Source organism: Amaranthus tricolor, chromosome 14 (genome assembly GCF_026212465.1).
Source record: "Amaranthus tricolor cultivar Red isolate AtriRed21 chromosome 14, ASM2621246v1, whole genome shotgun sequence".
In the NCBI taxonomy this organism is placed as follows: Eukaryota; Viridiplantae; Streptophyta; class Magnoliopsida; order Caryophyllales; family Amaranthaceae; genus Amaranthus; species Amaranthus tricolor.
Window position 1 is genome coordinate 7,407,359 of NC_080060.1, and position 19,330 is coordinate 7,426,688.

Here is a 19,330-nt window from a genome sequence, read left to right on the forward strand (position 1 = left end):
ATAAGATGTTTTAGATTGGTTTATATTCAGATCTTGTATTTTCATTGATTTTTACATAATTATAAATACATTTTAAGTCGGGTCAAATCAAATTCGGTTACAAGGCCGGGTGAAAATCGAATCGTCAGGTCTATTTTGAACACATTTGCCCCAAATAATGACGCAATACAAAAGCACATATTGTCCACGTAGGCCCGAATGAGCTTGAGAAAAAACGAAGCATATAGTTACGCTAATATTATCAGGCATCAGCAGTTTATAAATAAAACAATATGACAACTTTTGTGGTTGTTCAAAATCAAAACCATTGAGATTGTACAAAGATTTTTCTTGAACAAATGTTAAAATTGTTAGCAATTGTTCCCTTGTTTTATAATTGCAAAATTTGTTTTTATGATGTTTCGAAATTAAGCAATATATACCAACACATAACACTGCGTTACAATTTACACAATGCATAAAATATTCTCGACTGTGAATGAAGATATATAGTACAAATTCATTGGTCATAAGGAGGAATGTAAGTTGGCTTCATCCACCACAGTAAGGGGTGTTTAGTATAAGGAGTGAAAGAGAATGAAAAAAACTCATGGGTTATTGTTTGTGGTTGTTTGATATAATCATGTAAGGGAAATATTTTATTTTATTTTTTATTTTTGTTGTTTTGGCACATCTAATTAAGGTAATCAAATATATTAAAATCTTGTTCGTGCTCCTCCGTATTAATTCATGACATCCAATAACATTTTCAAAACCAACATGACTTGTTCATATTTCAAATAACAAAAAATAAGGAAATAGATAGAGATAAATCAAAAGCTAATTATAATCTTCTACACATACATCAAAACCTAGAAAATAATGCCAATAGTTTTATCTATTTTCTGGGTACACCATGAATAAACTACAACAAAGAGCTTGCTTATTCTTCATTGACTTTTCTTGAAAAGAACATTTTTATGTTTTTGAGAAAATCGAGCACATAGTGTTTGTTGAGTTTTCATTGACCTTGATAAAGGTATGAAATTTGTGTTCTTCAGCAGTGAGAATTGTAGCTGCTCTAAAGCCTCGAAGGAAGAAACATCATCCAACTCCATAGTCTCTTCAAAAACTTTATTTTCATCCAATTTTGCTCTCTTTCCTTGATTTTGGCCCACGCACTAGCCATAGTTTGACATTAATATTAGAGAAAATTCTAACAAACTACCTATTCTATACATGAATTTGCAAAAAACTACCTTTTCTAATTTTTTTTGCAAAAAACTACCTTATGTAATGTTTTTGTTTGCAAAAGACTACCTCTTAACGAATATGAGAGTTTGACCGTTCAAATTAACGGTTGACTCTCACGTGTGCCGCACGTGACCATTAATATTTGAACCATCTTCATTGCTGCTTTTCAATTCAGTACTGCTCTTCTTCCCATTTCATTCCTCTTCTTCGAAAAAACACACAATAGTTTCAAACACCTAAAAATCAAAACCCATAAAAATGTAGGTAAGTTAAAGCAAAATAAATTGAACCCACGATCAATTTCAAAAACCTAAAATCAAAAAAGTTAATTAAATTCACCCAGAAAAATATATTGGACAAACCAGTAGAAGAGTGATGAAGAACATGAAGAGCAAGAAGACGGTCTCCAGGATGAGCAATTTTCATTAAAGCCCATGTTAGAAGTTGTTTACTTTCTTGGTCTAATCTTATCCCAACAATAACCGTCTTCCCGCCGGCGTTTTCACCGGAAGAGCATTCCCCGGCGATGGAAATACCACCATTTTCGTCAATTTTGTGGGTTTTTTTGATTAATTTCATCTGGGTAAACAATAAACTGCTATACCCAGATCTCAAAAGGAGCGAAATTACAGACAAAAAAAAAAAATCAACAACGAAGAAAAGATCCTTAATTGAGTGGTGCTACATACCTCTAAATGTTAGATGCTTCAGCTGGAAGATGTCTCAAGGAAGAAGGGAGCGAATTGAAGAGCTTTGACACCCGGTTTTTTTGAAGAAGAGAAAAGATAAGGTTTTCGAAGAGCAGCAATGAACAAAGTTTCTGAAATGAACAGCAGCAATGAAGAAGATTTGCTAAATAATGGGTCACGTGCGTCACACGTGATAGTCAAAGTTAGTTTTGACGGTCAAAACTAACCTATCCGTTAAGAGGTAGTCTTTTGCAAACAAAAACATTACATAAGGTAGTTTTTTGCAAAAAAAAATTGAAAAGGTAGTTTTTTGCAAATTCATGTATAGAATAGGTAGTTTGTTAGAATTTTCTCTTAATATTATCAACAAAAATTCCAAAGTTCTTAGAAGCATCATGGAGAGAAGAAACCAATTTATTAACATCACTTTTCTTTTTGAATTCTTTTCCCTTGAATTCATGGAGCTTAGGTTTATTTGAAGATGTTGAAGTATCGTTCTCTTGTTAATCAAACACTCTTAGGTTGTATACAATGAGTATTAACTGAGTTCTTAAATCTACGTCTTCCTCCTCATCACATTCTATGAAATTTAGCTTCTTTGAGATTTCAACATTTATATTGTTAATTGCTCCTATAAAAGATTCACTCATGTCACCTGTTGCCTTGTCTTTGGCATATCTCCTCAAGGATGTCATAAAAAGGAAATATACTCCGCACAATCTTTAACCCTTCTTATAAATCTTTTCTAAAACAATGAATTAAATTGTGATTACGCGTTATATCATGACCAAAGTATCAAACAATAAAAGGGTTTGATTTTGAGAGTCTATTTTTGTTGTACAACCAATTTTTCCCATTTATGTGAGACAAATATCATTTAGTTAGACTAGAAAGAAGTAAATCAAGAAAACTAAAAATTATAAGTAGTTTACTTGAAGCATCTAAAAGAACTTGTTAAAAAGTAAACAATTACATATGAAGGTAATGATAACCCACCAGCAATGCCTATAACTAGCTTAATACACATTTGTCTATAAATTTTGGAGCTATAATTTATAAATAATTAAAACTTAGCGGCTATAATTTATAAATAACCACAGTGAATGAAATCAATTTTACGAGTGTATTTGACTTCTAAAAGCAATAATATATTGTTATTAAAGCTGGCATGGCATAGAAATTAATGAAGAGAAAATGAGGAGGGAAGAAGAAGTTCGAGGATACATCAGCCAAATGCCTTTGTGAACTTGCTTATGGAAAAACCTATTAAGCCATATGTTTTTCCGGCGTAAACCGAATTTTTCCGGGTTAGACCAGACTACATAGAAACCCTTAATTTATAAGATTTGGAGACTTGACATAATGCATTCGGTTTGGTCCAATTCAAGTTCAGTTCCATCTAATTTCGATCTAGACTATCGGTCCAATCAACTTATGCACACCCCTACTTATGTGGCTATGAAACAAAATGATAACGTGGTCTACAGTTCAGGTAGACAACAAAATATATAAAGCTGAAAATTCAAGTAAAGTTTTAATCAGGACCAACCCTGAAATTTTAGAGACTTGGGGCAGAATATTAAATATGATCTCTAATTACAAAATATACTATTATATGTCTCAAACTATTAAAGCGTCATTTTTCTTATTTTTTAAATGGATTCGGTGCACATGCCTCTTTTGCCCCTTGTAGGCCGGTCTTGGTTTTTGATCAATACTTATCTCCTTTGCTTTTGTCACGAAGTAGATCATCGCCCACCATGATGTCCGAGCGCATATGACGCAACCTCTTTACTCTTTACTCTCTTTTTGGCTTCTTATTCTTCATTGGCTTATTCCGTACTCAAATTCTTGACATATCACTCATATGTTTTTCAACTGTCACAATAATTGTACATGTGTCATAATATCAGGATTTAGTAGAACTCTCTTTGTGGTTATAGAATGCATTTAAAATATTTTGAATGAAATTTAATGCAAAGTAAAATTTGATTAAAGAAAAGATAAAAAACAAATAGATGATAGAAATAAATGGTTAAAATATATGGGTGAGATTTTAAAGAAAAAAAGTTGGGTTATTGCCAAAAAAGAAAAAAAAGCAAAATAAGTGGGACAAACTAAAATAAAAAGACGTGCAAATTAAAAAGGACAGAGGAAGTACATACTAATAAGAGTAAGTGAGTTTCAAATTTATTTATGCGGTGTAAAAATCATAGTATTCTTTTTGTTATATTTTATTGGATAACTAAATTGGATTATATCAGAGAATAAGGTAAAAGTACAAGTAGATGGAAATTAGTAGATGTGAGCAAATTCAGATATCTGATTTGATGTAGTTAGATCAGACACCCGATACCTAAAACTGGCATTTTCACTATCTGATATTTGATATCCGAAAAAATTCGGATCAAATATCTGATATTCGATGTCAATGAGGATAAGTTGAAAATTTCAAATTAAATATTTGAAAAATCCGATATCTCACATTCGAAATCGATTAATAAAATTTTTTTAAATTGATTTGGTGCAAGTAATATGAACGAAAGAAGTAGAATAGCTACTGAGTTAATGTCAGCTTCATCACATATATCGTGTATGGGTCGATGTTGAGTTGGATGTCGGTCGATTATAAATCTAACGTAATCATTTTATATTGGTCGGGTAGTAGGTCAACATTAAATTAAGTTCAAGTCGATTACAAAATATCACGCCTTGGGTCAACCTATTAGTATGATGCAGTTAATAGTCGATTTTATGGGTCAAGTTAATATTTTATCAAACTTAACTTCATAATAGAGAAATAAGATTAAAATTTTTGAGATAGATCAACTACGCTTCATTAACTTATGTATTATTTATTTATCTAGCTTTTATGGTTGTTTTTATTTTTGTAGTCGTATTATTAGTTTCAATATTTATTTTGTATTGTTTTGTCTTGTTTTGTCTCACTTTAATTTTTTTTGCAAATTTTTCTCGAATTAAAAGATTTTTTAACCGTATTTTCGAGAAAAAAAAATTTTTAACTATATTTTTCTTTTGTGGATATAATTTATCATTTTTCATCTCTTCTCAAATTTTAATCATACTATCATGAGTCTACTCTTCTTCAATTGATGTAGGACAAAAGAAGCAAAAAGTTTTTTAAAGGCATTCATTGAACACGTACAGCTTTTAGATTCTTAGCAACATCACAATTTTCCAAGATGCATACCTCATAGCTCATACTATAAGTTCCTAAAATTCGTAGTCCTTAAATTCATGTTTTTAAATACTATTTTTGTTTTCATTTATTGTTTCATTTATTTTTTTTTGGTAATTTTAATACAAACTTAAAAATTAAATAATTTTAATTTTGAGTTTTTAAAAATTTTAAAATGTTAATATTTAGAAAGTACATATTGAGACGATGATAATGATGATATATATATCTATGAGAAATCATAGTCAAAGTTAGACACTAAAATTTGTAAATGCTATTAAAGAAGAACATATGAAATCCGATGAATAATTAAACAAATTCAATGAGAAAATTCAAATAAAAAAAAATAATCCATTTTTTCATGATTTTTCTAAAATAATCCCATCTATTGATTAACCATGAATAATTCTAACTTTATGGGGTATTCCTAGAATAAACTTGGGTAACCGAATAATCTGCTATAATAGGTAATTTACCAAAAAAAACTTAAGATAAAGTTAGAAAAAATTTTTGAAAATTTACGTAAAAAGTTCTTAAAAAGTTTTTAACATTTTCTTCGTCATTTTAATTTTTTTTTTTAAAAATTACTTGCTATAGTAGGTCATCCGATTACCCGAGTTTGCTATAGGCAAATACCCCATAAAGTTGAAATTATTCAAAGTTAATCAATAGGTGTGATTATTATAGAAAAATCATGAAAAGATTGAAGGAAAATTTCATATGATAGCATTTGGTTTATTCCTTATCTAAATGCTCTAGCATTTTCCCTCAAATTCTTATCAATTTTCGTTTAATTCACCATTTTGACATTTCTATCCTTATTAAGTGTTGATTATTATTTTTATAATTATCTAGAATAATTTAATCCTGTCAATTTCCGTCAAAATGGCAAATTAAACGGAAAGTGACAAAATTAAATTCTTCTAAATAATTTTTTTTTTAAAAAAAATCTTAACAAATGAGAAAAAGGGTCTATTCTGCATAGAAATACACGATCACAGCAAATTGCAAAGAGAAAGGAAATCTTTTTTGCGGTCATAGAAAAAAGACGCAGAATCGAAATCTCGCCCACAAGTTGGCCAAAAAACTAACAATTTTACACGCGTGTTCCTCTAATTAGCTCCACCATGCCGGTTTAAGCCAGGTGGTTACTACTTACTGCTCGCTCATGTCTTATGTCATCCTCTGATCTTCCTCCCAATTTTCAGACCCAATACAAATCTATCTATCATCACCCCCCACCCAATTTCCCTTTTCCAACAAAAACCCATTATTTCATTTTAAAATATTCATCTTCCCAAGTCTATATATACTCTTATTTTGATTTTTTTTTTAACTTTTAATCATACTGGAGCGAAAAAAAGTGAAAATGGGAGAGAAAAAGCCGGGTTGGTACTCAGTTTTGGTGCGACGATGCTCGAAATTAGAAGCATGTTATGCAAGCATGGAAGCTCAAATAAAGGAGTTAGCTAAAGAGCTTAAGGAAAAACAAGAAACAAGAAACAATGACGATTTTGGACGTGATTGGTATTCTCGTCCTTTTTCGGGAAATTTTAGCAAGCCGTATAGTAGTTTGCTACATTCCCTTGGTCATGCTCTCTTTGTTACCACTATTTCATCTGCCCATATCTTTTTCTGGTTAGTATTCAGTATTCACTACTATTTTTTTTTCACGTAGTTTATGTTAAGTATATACGAAAGAAAATGTGTTACATTTACATTTACATTTCTAACTCAATTGTTTTTCGTATGAAAACTCGTATGAAAAGTGTGTTAGAGTTAACTATTCAGTTAAACTTTTTTGTTAAGTTTGTTCTCAACACGTTAGACACTTAAACGTTTTGCTAAATTGTGTAATTTTTAGTAAGAAAATAAAATAAAAACAAATGAGTAAAAGAAATACCACTATAAATTAATTTCAATGAAAAGTACGGTAGATAACAAAAAAAATAATACTTATAATTATCTATAATAGATGGTGATTATTTCTTAATGTAAGTTTAGTCGTGAGAAATAAACCCTTGTTAGATTCGGCAAACCTTGGTTCTCAAAAGTATATTTTTCCTTTTTGTTATACTTGTTATATTTTATTTTTAAACGATGTTTAATTTTGATCATTTAATTTATATATTTAATCTAAGCATTATAAAAAATTAATATTATAAAATTACATAATTAGACGATTCAAACAAGATAATCTAAGCTACTACTCATAAGACTAATGTAGTAAAATACTTTCTCCGTTCCACTCATTTTGCATTTTTGATATGTCTCACTCATTTTACTTAACTCTATTTTCAAACTATGACTTATTATATTTTTAATTTCAACAATATATTTTAACTCTCTTTTAATTTTATTAGCAATTCATTCTTTTCTTTATTTATTACCAATGCAATATTCATTTTTTTTAAAAAAAATTCAATATTTTTCTCTCTCTACAAAGGGAGTAGATAGTTAGAAAGAGTAAGTATTAAATTGTAAGAGATAAAGTGAGTAATGAAACTTTAGGTTTTAAAGTAGATGGAGTTAAATATGGTTGAACTTCCATTTACCTAATTTTGTCGGCTTGCCTACGAGGTTTTCTTTTAAGGGACATTTCCCTCTTTAGGAGGCAAACTAAAAAAACTTCATTTGGAGGGAATGTCCTGTTAAGCACAATTGGACGCAGCCTAGAGTAACCAAGGTCTACCATTTGACTATATACTCACACTGTGTCTTTTACATATTCAATATTCATATATATATATATATATATATATATATATATATATATATATATATATATATATATATATATATATATATATATATATATATATATATATATTCTTTACGTATAAACATATTCTAAAAAAAATGGAGTATAAAAAAATATTATTTAAATTGTTTTATTGTGAGTGTCTCAAATTAGAGTGAATAATTAAATTAAATTAATTATTTCTAAAACATTCACTTTCGTATTTGTCTTAGCCCCTCTTAGTTTTTATGTTCGAATAATAACCTTACCATCCTGGTAATAACTATTATTTCCCAATGATTATACTTGTTAAATAAAAATACTTACCATTTTAATATATTTTAAGGTTGGTGCACACTAAAATAGTGTGGATCAAATCCATACAAAACTTTCTCATCTTAACACTCCGTTAAACTTCAAAGATTGATTAAGTAAAATAAATTCTACTTAGCAAACATGAATAATGGCTTCAACTGGTCCACACTACAAAAAAATCAAGGCAAAGTTGTGAGTTATTTTTAAATTGATTAAAACTTTCACTTTCGTATTTAAATTACTCACTTTTTATTGTTTAATGTTTAATATATCATTTCAAATGTTAAAAATAACACTTTATTGGGAGACAATCTCATAAAGAAATTATTTACAAATCTTTTATATATTAGGCCTTGATTTTATCAACTTAACAATAATATCTATATCTATATAATAATTATAATTAATTAACTATTAATTATTACTAAAAAAACACTCTTAATATCAATTTCTATCAAAATGCATACATGTACTTTCATGAAAAATTTTCAAATGTTATCATCATTATTATCGTAATTATTATTATTATGACTTTACTATAAGTCATTACTACACTATTGTTTATTTATACTTATTAATGTTAGAGCTTTTAAACGATAACATTTAAAACATCTGAAAATAAACTACGTTCTTCATATATAATATATACTTGTATTTGCGTTTGCTTTTATTAGTAAAATATACTCCTATTTATCTACGAGTTACTTGCATTTAGGTTATAATAATTTTATATTAGTCACTCGTATTTTTGTGGGAAAATTTTATTGTTAGTGTTCTACAAAATAAAAAATAACCTAAAATATTTTTTTTTAAATTAGAGGTGATTTAAACGATGGAAATCGTTGTGGAAAATAAAAAGTTTGGCAATAGTTAGTGTATGTGATGAAAGCACATGTCACAGATTAGTGTATGATCATATGATCCTTATGAGTACCAAAGAATAAGTATTATTGGGTGGCTACTTTATTACTCCTTTTGACCAAACAAGGATGTGAATTTTGATAGACTACTTCCTATTGACTTCTGGCAGTTAATATGCTGTTTGGTCGGCCATATTTCGGTTTATATTTTGACCCGGTTTGAATGACCATCCCTCGTAGTGAGATTGCTTGATATGATAATTTTATCTGTTGAGTTATTTTTAGAAGAGACTATTTATAGGTGAGACGACCCAAAATATAGAGTCTATATTCTTATAATATATATGAAATTAGTTATTTAACTCATATATAAAGTACATTTCTAGAAGATCGTCTCATACAAAAATTTGTATTGTCTGGATTTTGATCTCTGATGTTGTTGCAGTTGTGTATGAGCTGTTTCTAGTTGGTTTACTTGGCCCGCAATTATAGTTGGCTGGCCCATTGTTTTTAATCTTACCCTTTGAGCTTGGAAGGAACCTTAAATACATAATTTTCTCTTTTAATCCCGTAAATCCCATGTAATAAACCAAATGAAAAATATAGCAAAATTGTAATATGAAGGAAGTAACGTTTTATAAAATTATAAAAAACAAAATAGTGGGGAGTTGAAGACAATCTCTCATTTAAGTGCCTTTTTCCATTTGGAATTTTTAATTTGACTCAACTTTCATATATATGTATATTTTCTTAGGATATAATAAATTCTGCTCCGAAATTTCTAAGAAAGTCTTACTTGGTTTTAGCACATACTAAAATAGTTGATATCAACCTCAATATGAAAGACCATAGACTCATCACAGTCAATAAATTTGAGTTTGAGTCTATAATTTTCAAACCTATGATTCTGAATTTAAATTTAAGTCTATAAATAATAAATATATCTAAATTTTCATTTTAGTAAACTTGACTTAAATCTAAGATATTATCATCCCTAAATGATAATATTACTTCGTGCTTTTCCATTACCAAATTCCTAATCCATAAAAAGCAACAAGCTCATTTTCATTGGTATTCCTTTTATCTAACAAATTATCTTTTGTTCTTGGAAATAAAAACAATTTTTAGAATTTCTACTCTTCTTTTAATTCAACCATAGCAATTGAATCTTCGCATTCGAATTTTTTTCTGATTTTATTATATTTGTTTTTAGTCTTGGTCTCCATCCTCATATTATCTTTTCAAATAACTTACAAATAGAGGTATATTCTTTTATGATATGTTATCAATATTAGATCAAAAGATTTTAGTTGGTTCAAAATCGAATATTGTGTCTATATTGACTATTACATAATATAAAATTATTTTAAAATTAGGTAAAAGTCAAATTCGATTACAAGGTCAGGTAAATATCAAATTGTTTGATCAGTTTTGAACATCTTTACTTATAAAGTTCATTCTCTCTCTAAATATTTACTTTTTGTCCTAGATAATTTGCTTATTTTGTGCTCTTTTCAATTTGGTATATTGTAAAAATTAACATTAAAACTATTTTTTATAAATGAGATATTTAGTAAAATAGTTTGTAGAATAATTTGACTTATTTGGCCATTTGGCAAAAGTATTTTATTTACCACTTTCATTTTATTATAGTAATATTTTTTCACATTATGTATTTTATATCATTTTTCACTTTTAGTCTAGATTTTAACCAAACACTAGAGGCAGGCACGAGTCTGAATTCTCATTGCTTGCTTCTCTCGGCCAGCACGTGCCAGATGGCATCTCCCTTTTCGTTCCTCTAACATTAAATAAATAATTTAATCATCTCCAAGTACAAAATACATCTTGGAACAATAAAATTATTAATAATTTCACTGTTTACTCTGCAACAAGCAATCATTAATTAATTATCTAAATTAATACAACTAATTATTTTACATTTTAATATGAAAATAAATAAAAAAAAGTCGTATATTGGGAAGAGCGAATGTGGGTTGGGTAGCTTCATTATGCGCTGCGTTTTGGTACCATTTCAACGATCACCGGTAATTATTCTCCGGCTTAAATGGGTTCCGACGATTCCAACCCGGATACGCTCCGATTCCTCGTTAATCGATGCGCTCAGTTGGAAGCGGGTCAAGCCACTCTCAAAGCTCAACTCCACGACCTTGGTGGTAGTGATGTGACGTCATCTTCCGGTAAGATGACGTTTCCTGGAAACTTCAAGAGTAGTGGCCCTTACAGTCAAGTGCTTCAATCGATCAATGTTTCTGTTTACGTGACTCGATTTTCTTCTGGCGAGATCATTTACTGGTATTCTGGATTTTGTTGTCCTTTTTCTTTTTCACTGATTAGTCAACTGAATTTGGTTTAGATAATGGTATTATGATTGTTTGTAGGATTGCAATTTATTGCATCAAAAGATGGGAATTATATGTGGTTTTTTGTGAATATTTAATGATGGTTAGAAATTTCCAAATTTAGGTAGTTTGAAAAATTGGGTATTTTCTATTTATAGTTAGATTAACTTAAGAAGAATTACACATTTTAACTGTAGTTATTTATTGAAATTCCTGTTATAGGTATTAAATATATTCGATTTTTGTCTTGTTGAGTATTTCTCGTGTGTCTTGTTTATTGGATGAAGACAGCTCTTTTAAACAGTATGAAAATTGAAAAAATGGCTAATTTCTTACTTTATGAAGTTGTAACCAATTATTCAGCTTCTTGCATTCAGTGATGGACTTTTATTTCAGATAGGATACTTCTATAAGTTGAAGATTTTGAATGAATGTTGGGTTCTTGAAGCTAACAATGATTCTTTAATGGAGTTTTGATTTACTATCACCAAGATGTTATACTGTTATTTTAAGGCTATATGATATAATGTGATTCCAAAATATAAGGTTTCGAGTGTTGGGACGACGAGGAGTGCAAGTTAGTAAGTTACTACCTATAGTTAAAAAGGAACATCAAATTTGATGTAGTGGTTTTCAAGTAGATGGCATTTCCCTTCCATGTCACAAAGGTTTAGAAATCTAAAGTGGTGCAACTTTGTGTTCTTGGATCGAGGATAGGTACGTACGCACTGGCATTTTAGGTGTTGTGTGATTCTTTTGCTTGAGAATGCTCGACTAGCGCTATAATTTTCCACTCACTAGGTCTTCTATTCGTTGAAACTACTCTTATTAAGTTTGATGGTTTTTAAAAATGTTTTATACATGTATATGTGTTGCAGGAACCGTGCTGCTGAGAAGCTTTATGGATGGAAGGACTATGAGGTGATCGGGCGATGTTATCAGGATCTTCTTATGGACGAGGAATATGTGCCATATATCAACAAAATCAGGGAAAAGTTGCTCTATGGCCAATCGTGGTCAGGTCAATTCCCTTTTAAGAAGAGATCCGGTGAGATTTTTATGGCGCTTGTAACCAAGACCCCGTTATATGAGGATGGGGAGCTTGTTGGTGTTGTCACTGTTTCCAGCGATGCAGTGGTCTATAATAGTATATATTCGGAACAACGCAAGGTACCACGGGATAACACGAGAAGGGTTCATTGGCAACAAAGGCCACAGGTTGCATCGGTGCCACAGATGGCTTCTTCTATTATGGATCTGGTGCTTACATATTACTGTAACGTACCCTCTTTTCTTTATTACGTGTTTCTTTCTGTTACAGTTACTGAACGAGCGATAATGTGGTTGATCAGGCTTCAAAGGTAATGGGAAAAATCCGCAAAGATGACAATTTCACGGATGGAGAGGGATTTACATCTGTCACATATGATGTGACTCAAGATAGGCAGGAAACTGATGTATATTTATTGTTCTTGCCCATTTTCCATGAGTATAACTATGATGCTGGAAATAGTTATAATTTTGTGCCGTGATTCATTGATATCTTGCTTGCAGATTAAGAATTGCGGCGAAAGGAAAAGCTCAGAGGAATCAGTGATTTCCCAACCTGTAAAAGCGGTATATCTCTGTTCTTTTTTACCATGTGATTGACTAGTTTTGTGTCAGCTTACTCATTGTCAGGCTTCTTGAAAATGCTCCTGTTGCAGAGGTATTTTTCATTGTGTTCGAAGAGAACTACAGTAATATACTTCATTTATCTAGGGATGCAATTTTCTGAGAATATGCGCTGGAATTATTCTCTTTACGACTACATAACATATGCTTGACTATAAATCCTCTACATTTTGTTTAATGAAGTTAGTTTGTGCCAATTCAAAAAAAGAAGTTAGTTTGTGAATGTCACGTGAGCTTTTTAAGAGATATGCCTCACTATTTGTTAAATGAGCGCTCTATGTGATCGATAATCATACATGAATAAAGTGTCTGCTTTTATTTTGAATTATTTGACACTATCCGTTATGTGTAACTAAGGTCTAAAATTGATACAAATATAATGATTCTTTGTGATAAAACTGTGTGTTTGTACAACTCGGAATGCAATCTTGGTAAGAATTCAAGTCGGTATTCACCTATATAACGAGTTTTCTGATAAGTAGTGTATGTGGGATTCATGCAGGCAGCAAAACTATTGGCAAAATTCCGGAAGATGAGTGCTGGAACCAATGCTGAAACATGTGATTGCAGAGCTGTACAAAACGGACTAGGGAAAAAAACAAGTAATGAGATATGTTCTACCAGAGGCTCAAAAGATAAAAATTCAGAAAATTGTACTTGTGATATCAGACATTTCCCTTTTCCTTGTAAAACTGCACATGTAAACGAAAATAAGAAGTCATATGATTTAGAAAAGGCTCCTTCTCTTGAAGTTTACCATGAATGTTCTAAAGAGCCTAGAAATCCCACTTCCTTGCAAGATGTAGAGCCTGCAGAAACAGAAGATGCAGCCGAACGACAAGCAGGAGCTAAAAGTTTGCCGAGCTCAGGGGACAACTTCGCTGGAAGTTCTGGTAGCTCCTCAAGCAAAGGTGATGGTGAGTCAAGTTCAATGGTTGATTCCGATATTCGGTGGGAGGACCTACAGTTGGGTGAGGAAATTGGTCAAGGTAACTAGATCATTGAATCATTTTTTTTTTCACATATCATGTTGTCATCAATCTCCTTCGTGGTGCCGTAAATGTTCATGATTGTGAGGCGGAAGTACATCTGTTAATCTATTGAGGTCTCAAAACTACATAAGCAGTTACTTGTTTTAATTTTCAGGTTCTTATGCTGTGGTATATCATGGACTTTGGAATGGATCGGTAAGTTCAACTTTAGTCTAGAATCTTGAGCTATTTGACATATAGAAGAAAACAATAGAGCTTCCAAGATCAAAATATCTTACCCCTGCTACGTAGGATGTTGCTATCAAAGTTTACTATGGTAAAGATTACAGCGAGGGAACTTTACTGGACTACAAAAAAGAGGTGAGTATTTTGAGATGTGGGCTTTTCATGAATCTCAAGTAGAAATGAGGTCAAATCTTATAAGGTGTGACTGCAGATTTGCATAATGAGAAAATTGAGGCATCCAAATGTTTTGCTGTTCATGGGAGCTTGCTATTCGCAGGAACGGCTTGCTATTGTTACCGAGTTTCTTCCGAGGTACATTCTTTATCCCTAGTATTTTGCAACAATTGTTTTTTGGGCACTATTAATCAATCGGTCTTAATTTGTAGTATATTATTCTTAATCTTTAAGTTAAAACATAGGCAAGTGGGATTACGTTTGATTCATCTCAATTCAAGAATTATTAATATCAACTTTTTATAATTTTAATAATGTATAATTAGATGTATTAACTATTAAATCAATGTATTGGACAGCATGAAAAAGTAAAATGTACCAAAATTTTAGGGATGGAGGAAGTAATACCTAAACTAGTTTAGGTAGACATCTTTTGTTCTAGGTCTCCCATGGTTACTCGTGTTTTGTCATGAACCATATTGAAGATATAGCTACGGAGTGCGGTGCTTTATTCTTGTTCTCCATTAGAAAGAATATTTCTTGGAGGAATGCTGTGATTAGATGTGTGTAAATGTAACAGTTTCAAGTTGTCAACACCGCATGCTATTATTGCCATAATACTTCTATTGTAAAAGATAAGTGGTTCAGCCGCTCAGGGATTGGGCATGCTACTAGAACTAAAATTTGTTCAATTTTACAGGGGAAGTCTCTTCAAGATACTTCACAGAAGCAATCAGGTGTTGGATTTAAAACGGCGGTTGAGGATGGCCCTTGATGTTGTACGACTTTGCTCAGATTAAAACACACTATTTCTTGTCTTGTCCTCGCTTATTTTAAGCACGAGATGCATCTCTCACTCTTTATATGGCTGCAGGCTAGGGGCATGAACTATTTGCATCGTAGAAACCCTCCTATAGTTCATCGGGACTTGAAATCTTCAAACTTGCTGGTTGACAAGAACTGGAATGTGAAGGTATTGCGTGTTGAATGTCACTCCTCTGTTGTTTCAGTGACGCTTTAAGTTGTTGAAACTCAAAACATGGCTCACTCTAAGGCTCTTTATTAGGTGGGTGACTTTGGGTTATCAAAATTGAAGAATGCAACCTTCTTGACGGCAAAATCTGGAGGTGGAACTGTAAGATATCCTTCAATTCAAATTTAAAGTTCAATCTTCAATACCCACCATGAAAATGGACCAAACGCTAGGTCTGGGTGGTCTTAGTTACTACGATTTTCCTTTTGAGTATGGTAACTCAAAATTTATTTTTTTTACTTGATTCCTTTGTCATAATCATGCAGCCTCAATGGATGGCCCCAGAAGTCTTGCGGAATGACCCCTCCAATGAAAAGTATACATTTTTTCCTGAAAATTCTCAAATTCTATTTTCATCGATTGGGTTGTGTAAATCTACTTCTTCTGAAGTTCTATTTTCATCCATTAGTTTGCATAAATCTACTTCAGAGATTGCTATGGAAGCTAGGCCTTCTAAAATGACTTGAGATATACGATTATTCATATTGAAATGAAGATAAAAGATGAACTATGATTTTGCCCGACTTCCTCTTATGTCACTAGCGAAAAAAACACTATTCTGGCTCTACTAAAGAATTGACTTGTTTGATTTGAACAGGTCAGATGTGTTCAGTTTTGGTGTCATCTTATGGGAACTGGTAACGGTGAAAATCCCTTGGGATAATCTAAATGCTTTGCAGGTTCATGCTCTCCTCATTTCAAATTTTTCCCTATTTCTTGCATCTCAATATGAATTAGAGAAGATGTTAGTTAATGCTATCAATATCACCATCATCATCCCAATGAGTTCTGCCTAGGGGTGTTCAATGGGCCTGATAAGGGCCCTATAAAATTAATATGGGCTTTAAATGGGCCGGGCTTTCAAAGTCCAACCCGGCCTTTTTTTACTATTATAATTATTTTCATCCCTATTTATCAATTTATAACAATTAAATTATCATGTATAATAATTAAATTGAAAAAATATTAATAATTTTATTGACATTATCATTTATAATATTTAAATTATACATTAATTATGCTATTTACAAAGGCCTGTTTTCGGCCCTTATTAAATTTTTTTTATAACTTCATTTTAATTATAGTATAACCCGTTTTCGGCCAGACCCATTTTTGGTCCGGCCCTTACAAAGCCCTTCTGAAAACGGGCCAGATAAGGGCTCAAAATGGGGGCCCGGCCCATTGAACACCCTTGGGGTCTGGGGAGGGTGGGAAAGAAGGCAGACTAATTCCTTCATCACGAGGAGGTTGCGATAAGGGAGCCTCTAATTATGCTATCAATACCAAAATAAAAAGGAAAAATTACAGGAATAATACAAGCTTTTGCGTATTTTCTTATAATAATACAAACTTTTGATTAACCATGAACAATACCAACCTAGGGGGTGTTTTTCTAAAATATCCGTAACAAGTTAAAAATCAAACTATAGGAGATTATATGACAAAAAAATTGGTAAATTAGTTAACAAACTAAAGTTTATATTATTCTAGGAAAAAACCCACTTAGTTGGTGTTATTCATGGTTAATCAAAATTTGATATTATTATAGGCAAATTAACGTAAGATTGTATTATTCACGGTAATTTTTCCAAATAAAAATGCAACGAAAAAAAAAATTATTTCTTATTGATGTCTTCTTTTCATTTGGAAAGGTTGTTGGAGTAGTAGGATTCATGGATAGAAGGTTAGACCTACCGGAAGGCCTTGATCCACGCATTTCATCAATTATTCAAGAATGCTGGCAAAGGTAAGCATTATTTCTCCTCCTTGTATCCAATCTTTTCAATTTAAAGTTGTTGAAACCCAAAGTAGCAGAACAACTGAATACATCATACGCATACGCAATAATCAATGAGCAGCAAGCCAGAGCAGCGCCCTTCATTTGAAGACATTATTCAGAGAATGACCGGAATACTTCAAAGTAACACTACATCAGCAACCCCTCCTGTTCGAAAAAGCTTATCCTTACCATCATAGGAATACACAATGTGTGTTTACGAGCATATTACATAAAGAGCTGCACGAAAAGAGTTTACCGATCTGTCTGCCTAATGTGTGCACCTGAAAGTTGGTTCATTATGCGGTAATTGTGGTTCCTATAATCACTTTACTGCTGTTTGCTGTGTGCCGTGTGCGCGAGTTGTCGAAAGTTTATAAACGTTTCTGGCAATTGAATGTTTCATTCACGTATATAATGGATAGTATTAGATTCGGCTGTATCAGCGCAAATATTTAACAGTCTAGAGGGATTTATTATTTTTTGGGGCTATGGAATTATTTCTTATTATAGAGAATAATTAGCTGTTTAATGGCTGAAATATCGCCTACAGCTTTATGAGCATTTTGTGCAAGCATTTGCTTTGTTTTGGTGTCATTTAGTGGTAACAAAAATATTGAATGGGTTGAAATTACTTTATGTTCCTCCGTTTTGATGAATCTGCTCTAATTTTTATTTTAGTTTGTTTCAATGAACGGAATATAATCTCGCTTTTTACTTTTTATATTTTATTTCTAATTTTTAAACATTTTATTAATTAACTCACTTTTCTCAACTTCTTAATATTCGTGCCAAAAATAAATAGGGCAAAATAGGTGGAATGAAAGAGTAGCCTTGTAATTAAGTAAATTGATTTTTAAAATCTCAATTTTAAGTCAATTATGAATAAAAATTTGTACTTTACTATGATATTCAAAAATCTCAACTTTTATGCTCACTTGTGTTTAAGGAATAGAGAGGTAATAAAACCTAAAAAATGTAGAGATAAAGATATGAACATTCGATGCCAAACAAAAAAGCGTTTATCACTTTAATCGACACATAAATTAGTATCTTTTGGTATATGGTCTTACCCATAACTGAAATGCTGTAAAATGACAGCATTGATTCAATATAAATTTGCCCCTTATTGACTTGATTGCTTTGCTTATTACCTTAGAGGAACATTTCAAAACCAAGTGCCTACATGAACTCTATGAACCAAGATAGACCAAACTTTGGTTCATCAATAGATGACCCAATGTAGGATCCACGCACAACGCCCTCCACTAGAACATATGTCACAGACAAAGACCGGACAAACAAAGTTCTTGAGATTGACACAGGAATACCACCCCATCACACTCTCACAAGGAAAAACCTCATTAAACACTCCCATCATTTTGTTGTATTGCTAACATTATCACACCAATTAAGCGACAAATATACCACCTTAAAGTGTTAGAATATATAACATATGTTATATACTCTAACATAAAGTACTCTAAAACTTATCAAATTGTCCAAAGCGCTGCATCAAGTGAAATAAGCCAAACTAACAGTATTGCTCATATTACACAGCAGAAAGTAGCCCACAGTACTGCTCGACTGCATCTAAGGGGTAGTACAAAAAGAGGATTGTTACTCCTACCAAAAGTGATGGTTGAAGAAGCATGCATGGTGGTTCCTATGACTGTCCTAGCTATAAATGGCTTCTACCAAGTCCGCCAAGGCTAAAATGAGGTCTCTAAGCGCGCCAAAGCAGAAGCCTTAGTATGAAAAAATCAATTCGACCAAAAGATATGCTGCACATGAGACACCGGACGGTCAGCATTACCCCAAAAGAAATGTCTAAAGGGTTTCGGCTATGCACTATAGTTTTACTAGCAAGGCCCATCGTGGGTCAGGTTGATTGGAGAAAATTTGAATAAAATAAGATGTTTTAACAACTTAATTCCAAAAATAAGCTTCGTGAAAACTTAATTCCCAAAATAAGCGTCCGTACATCCAAACCTAGCCTTGGACTAAGTCGTTGTTACTAACAGCGACTTAAAAAAAAATTAAAATAAAAATAATT

The 19,330-nt window shown here is 31.6% G+C and overlaps 1 protein-coding gene across 2 annotated transcripts; it reads left to right on the forward strand.

Moving 5' to 3' along the window:
- The first annotated feature begins 6,143 nt into the window (after positions 1–6,143).
- On the forward strand, positions 6,144–17,959 carry LOC130800532 (uncharacterized). Of its 2 annotated transcripts, none has more exons than XM_057664123.1 (15): positions 6,144–6,759; positions 12,278–12,659; positions 12,752–12,856; positions 12,954–13,016; positions 13,576–14,062; positions 14,220–14,260; positions 14,357–14,425; positions 14,502–14,602; positions 15,165–15,243; positions 15,339–15,437; positions 15,531–15,599; positions 15,764–15,813; positions 16,096–16,177; positions 17,150–17,244; positions 17,357–17,959. In XM_057664123.1, exons 1-15 carry the CDS (start codon positions 6,491–6,493, stop codon positions 17,472–17,474), a joined length of 2,109 nt encoding a protein of 702 aa, XP_057520106.1. In that variant the 5' UTR covers positions 6,144–6,490; the 3' UTR covers positions 17,475–17,959. The 2 variants fall into 2 exon arrangements, with proteins under 2 accessions (XP_057520106.1, XP_057520107.1); XM_057664124.1 differs by lacking the exon at positions 6,144–6,759 and adding an exon at positions 10,544–11,352.
- Positions 17,960–19,330: the final 1,371 nt, after the last annotated feature.

What these genes read in the sequence shown, in the direction of transcription:
- LOC130800532 (XM_057664123.1), top strand. Translation starts at nt 6,491, where the DNA reads ATGGGAGAGAAAAAGCCGGGTTGGTACTCAGTTTTGGTGCGACGATGC. An exon ending in CTTCTTCTATTATGGATCTG is followed by an intron (nt 12,660 to 12,751) that starts GTGCTTACATAT and finishes GTGGTTGATCAG; the next exon opens with GCTTCAAAGGTAATGGGAAA. An exon ending in AAGATAGGCAGGAAACTGAT is followed by an intron (nt 12,857 to 12,953) that starts GTATATTTATTG and finishes TCTTGCTTGCAG; the next exon opens with ATTAAGAATTGCGGCGAAAG.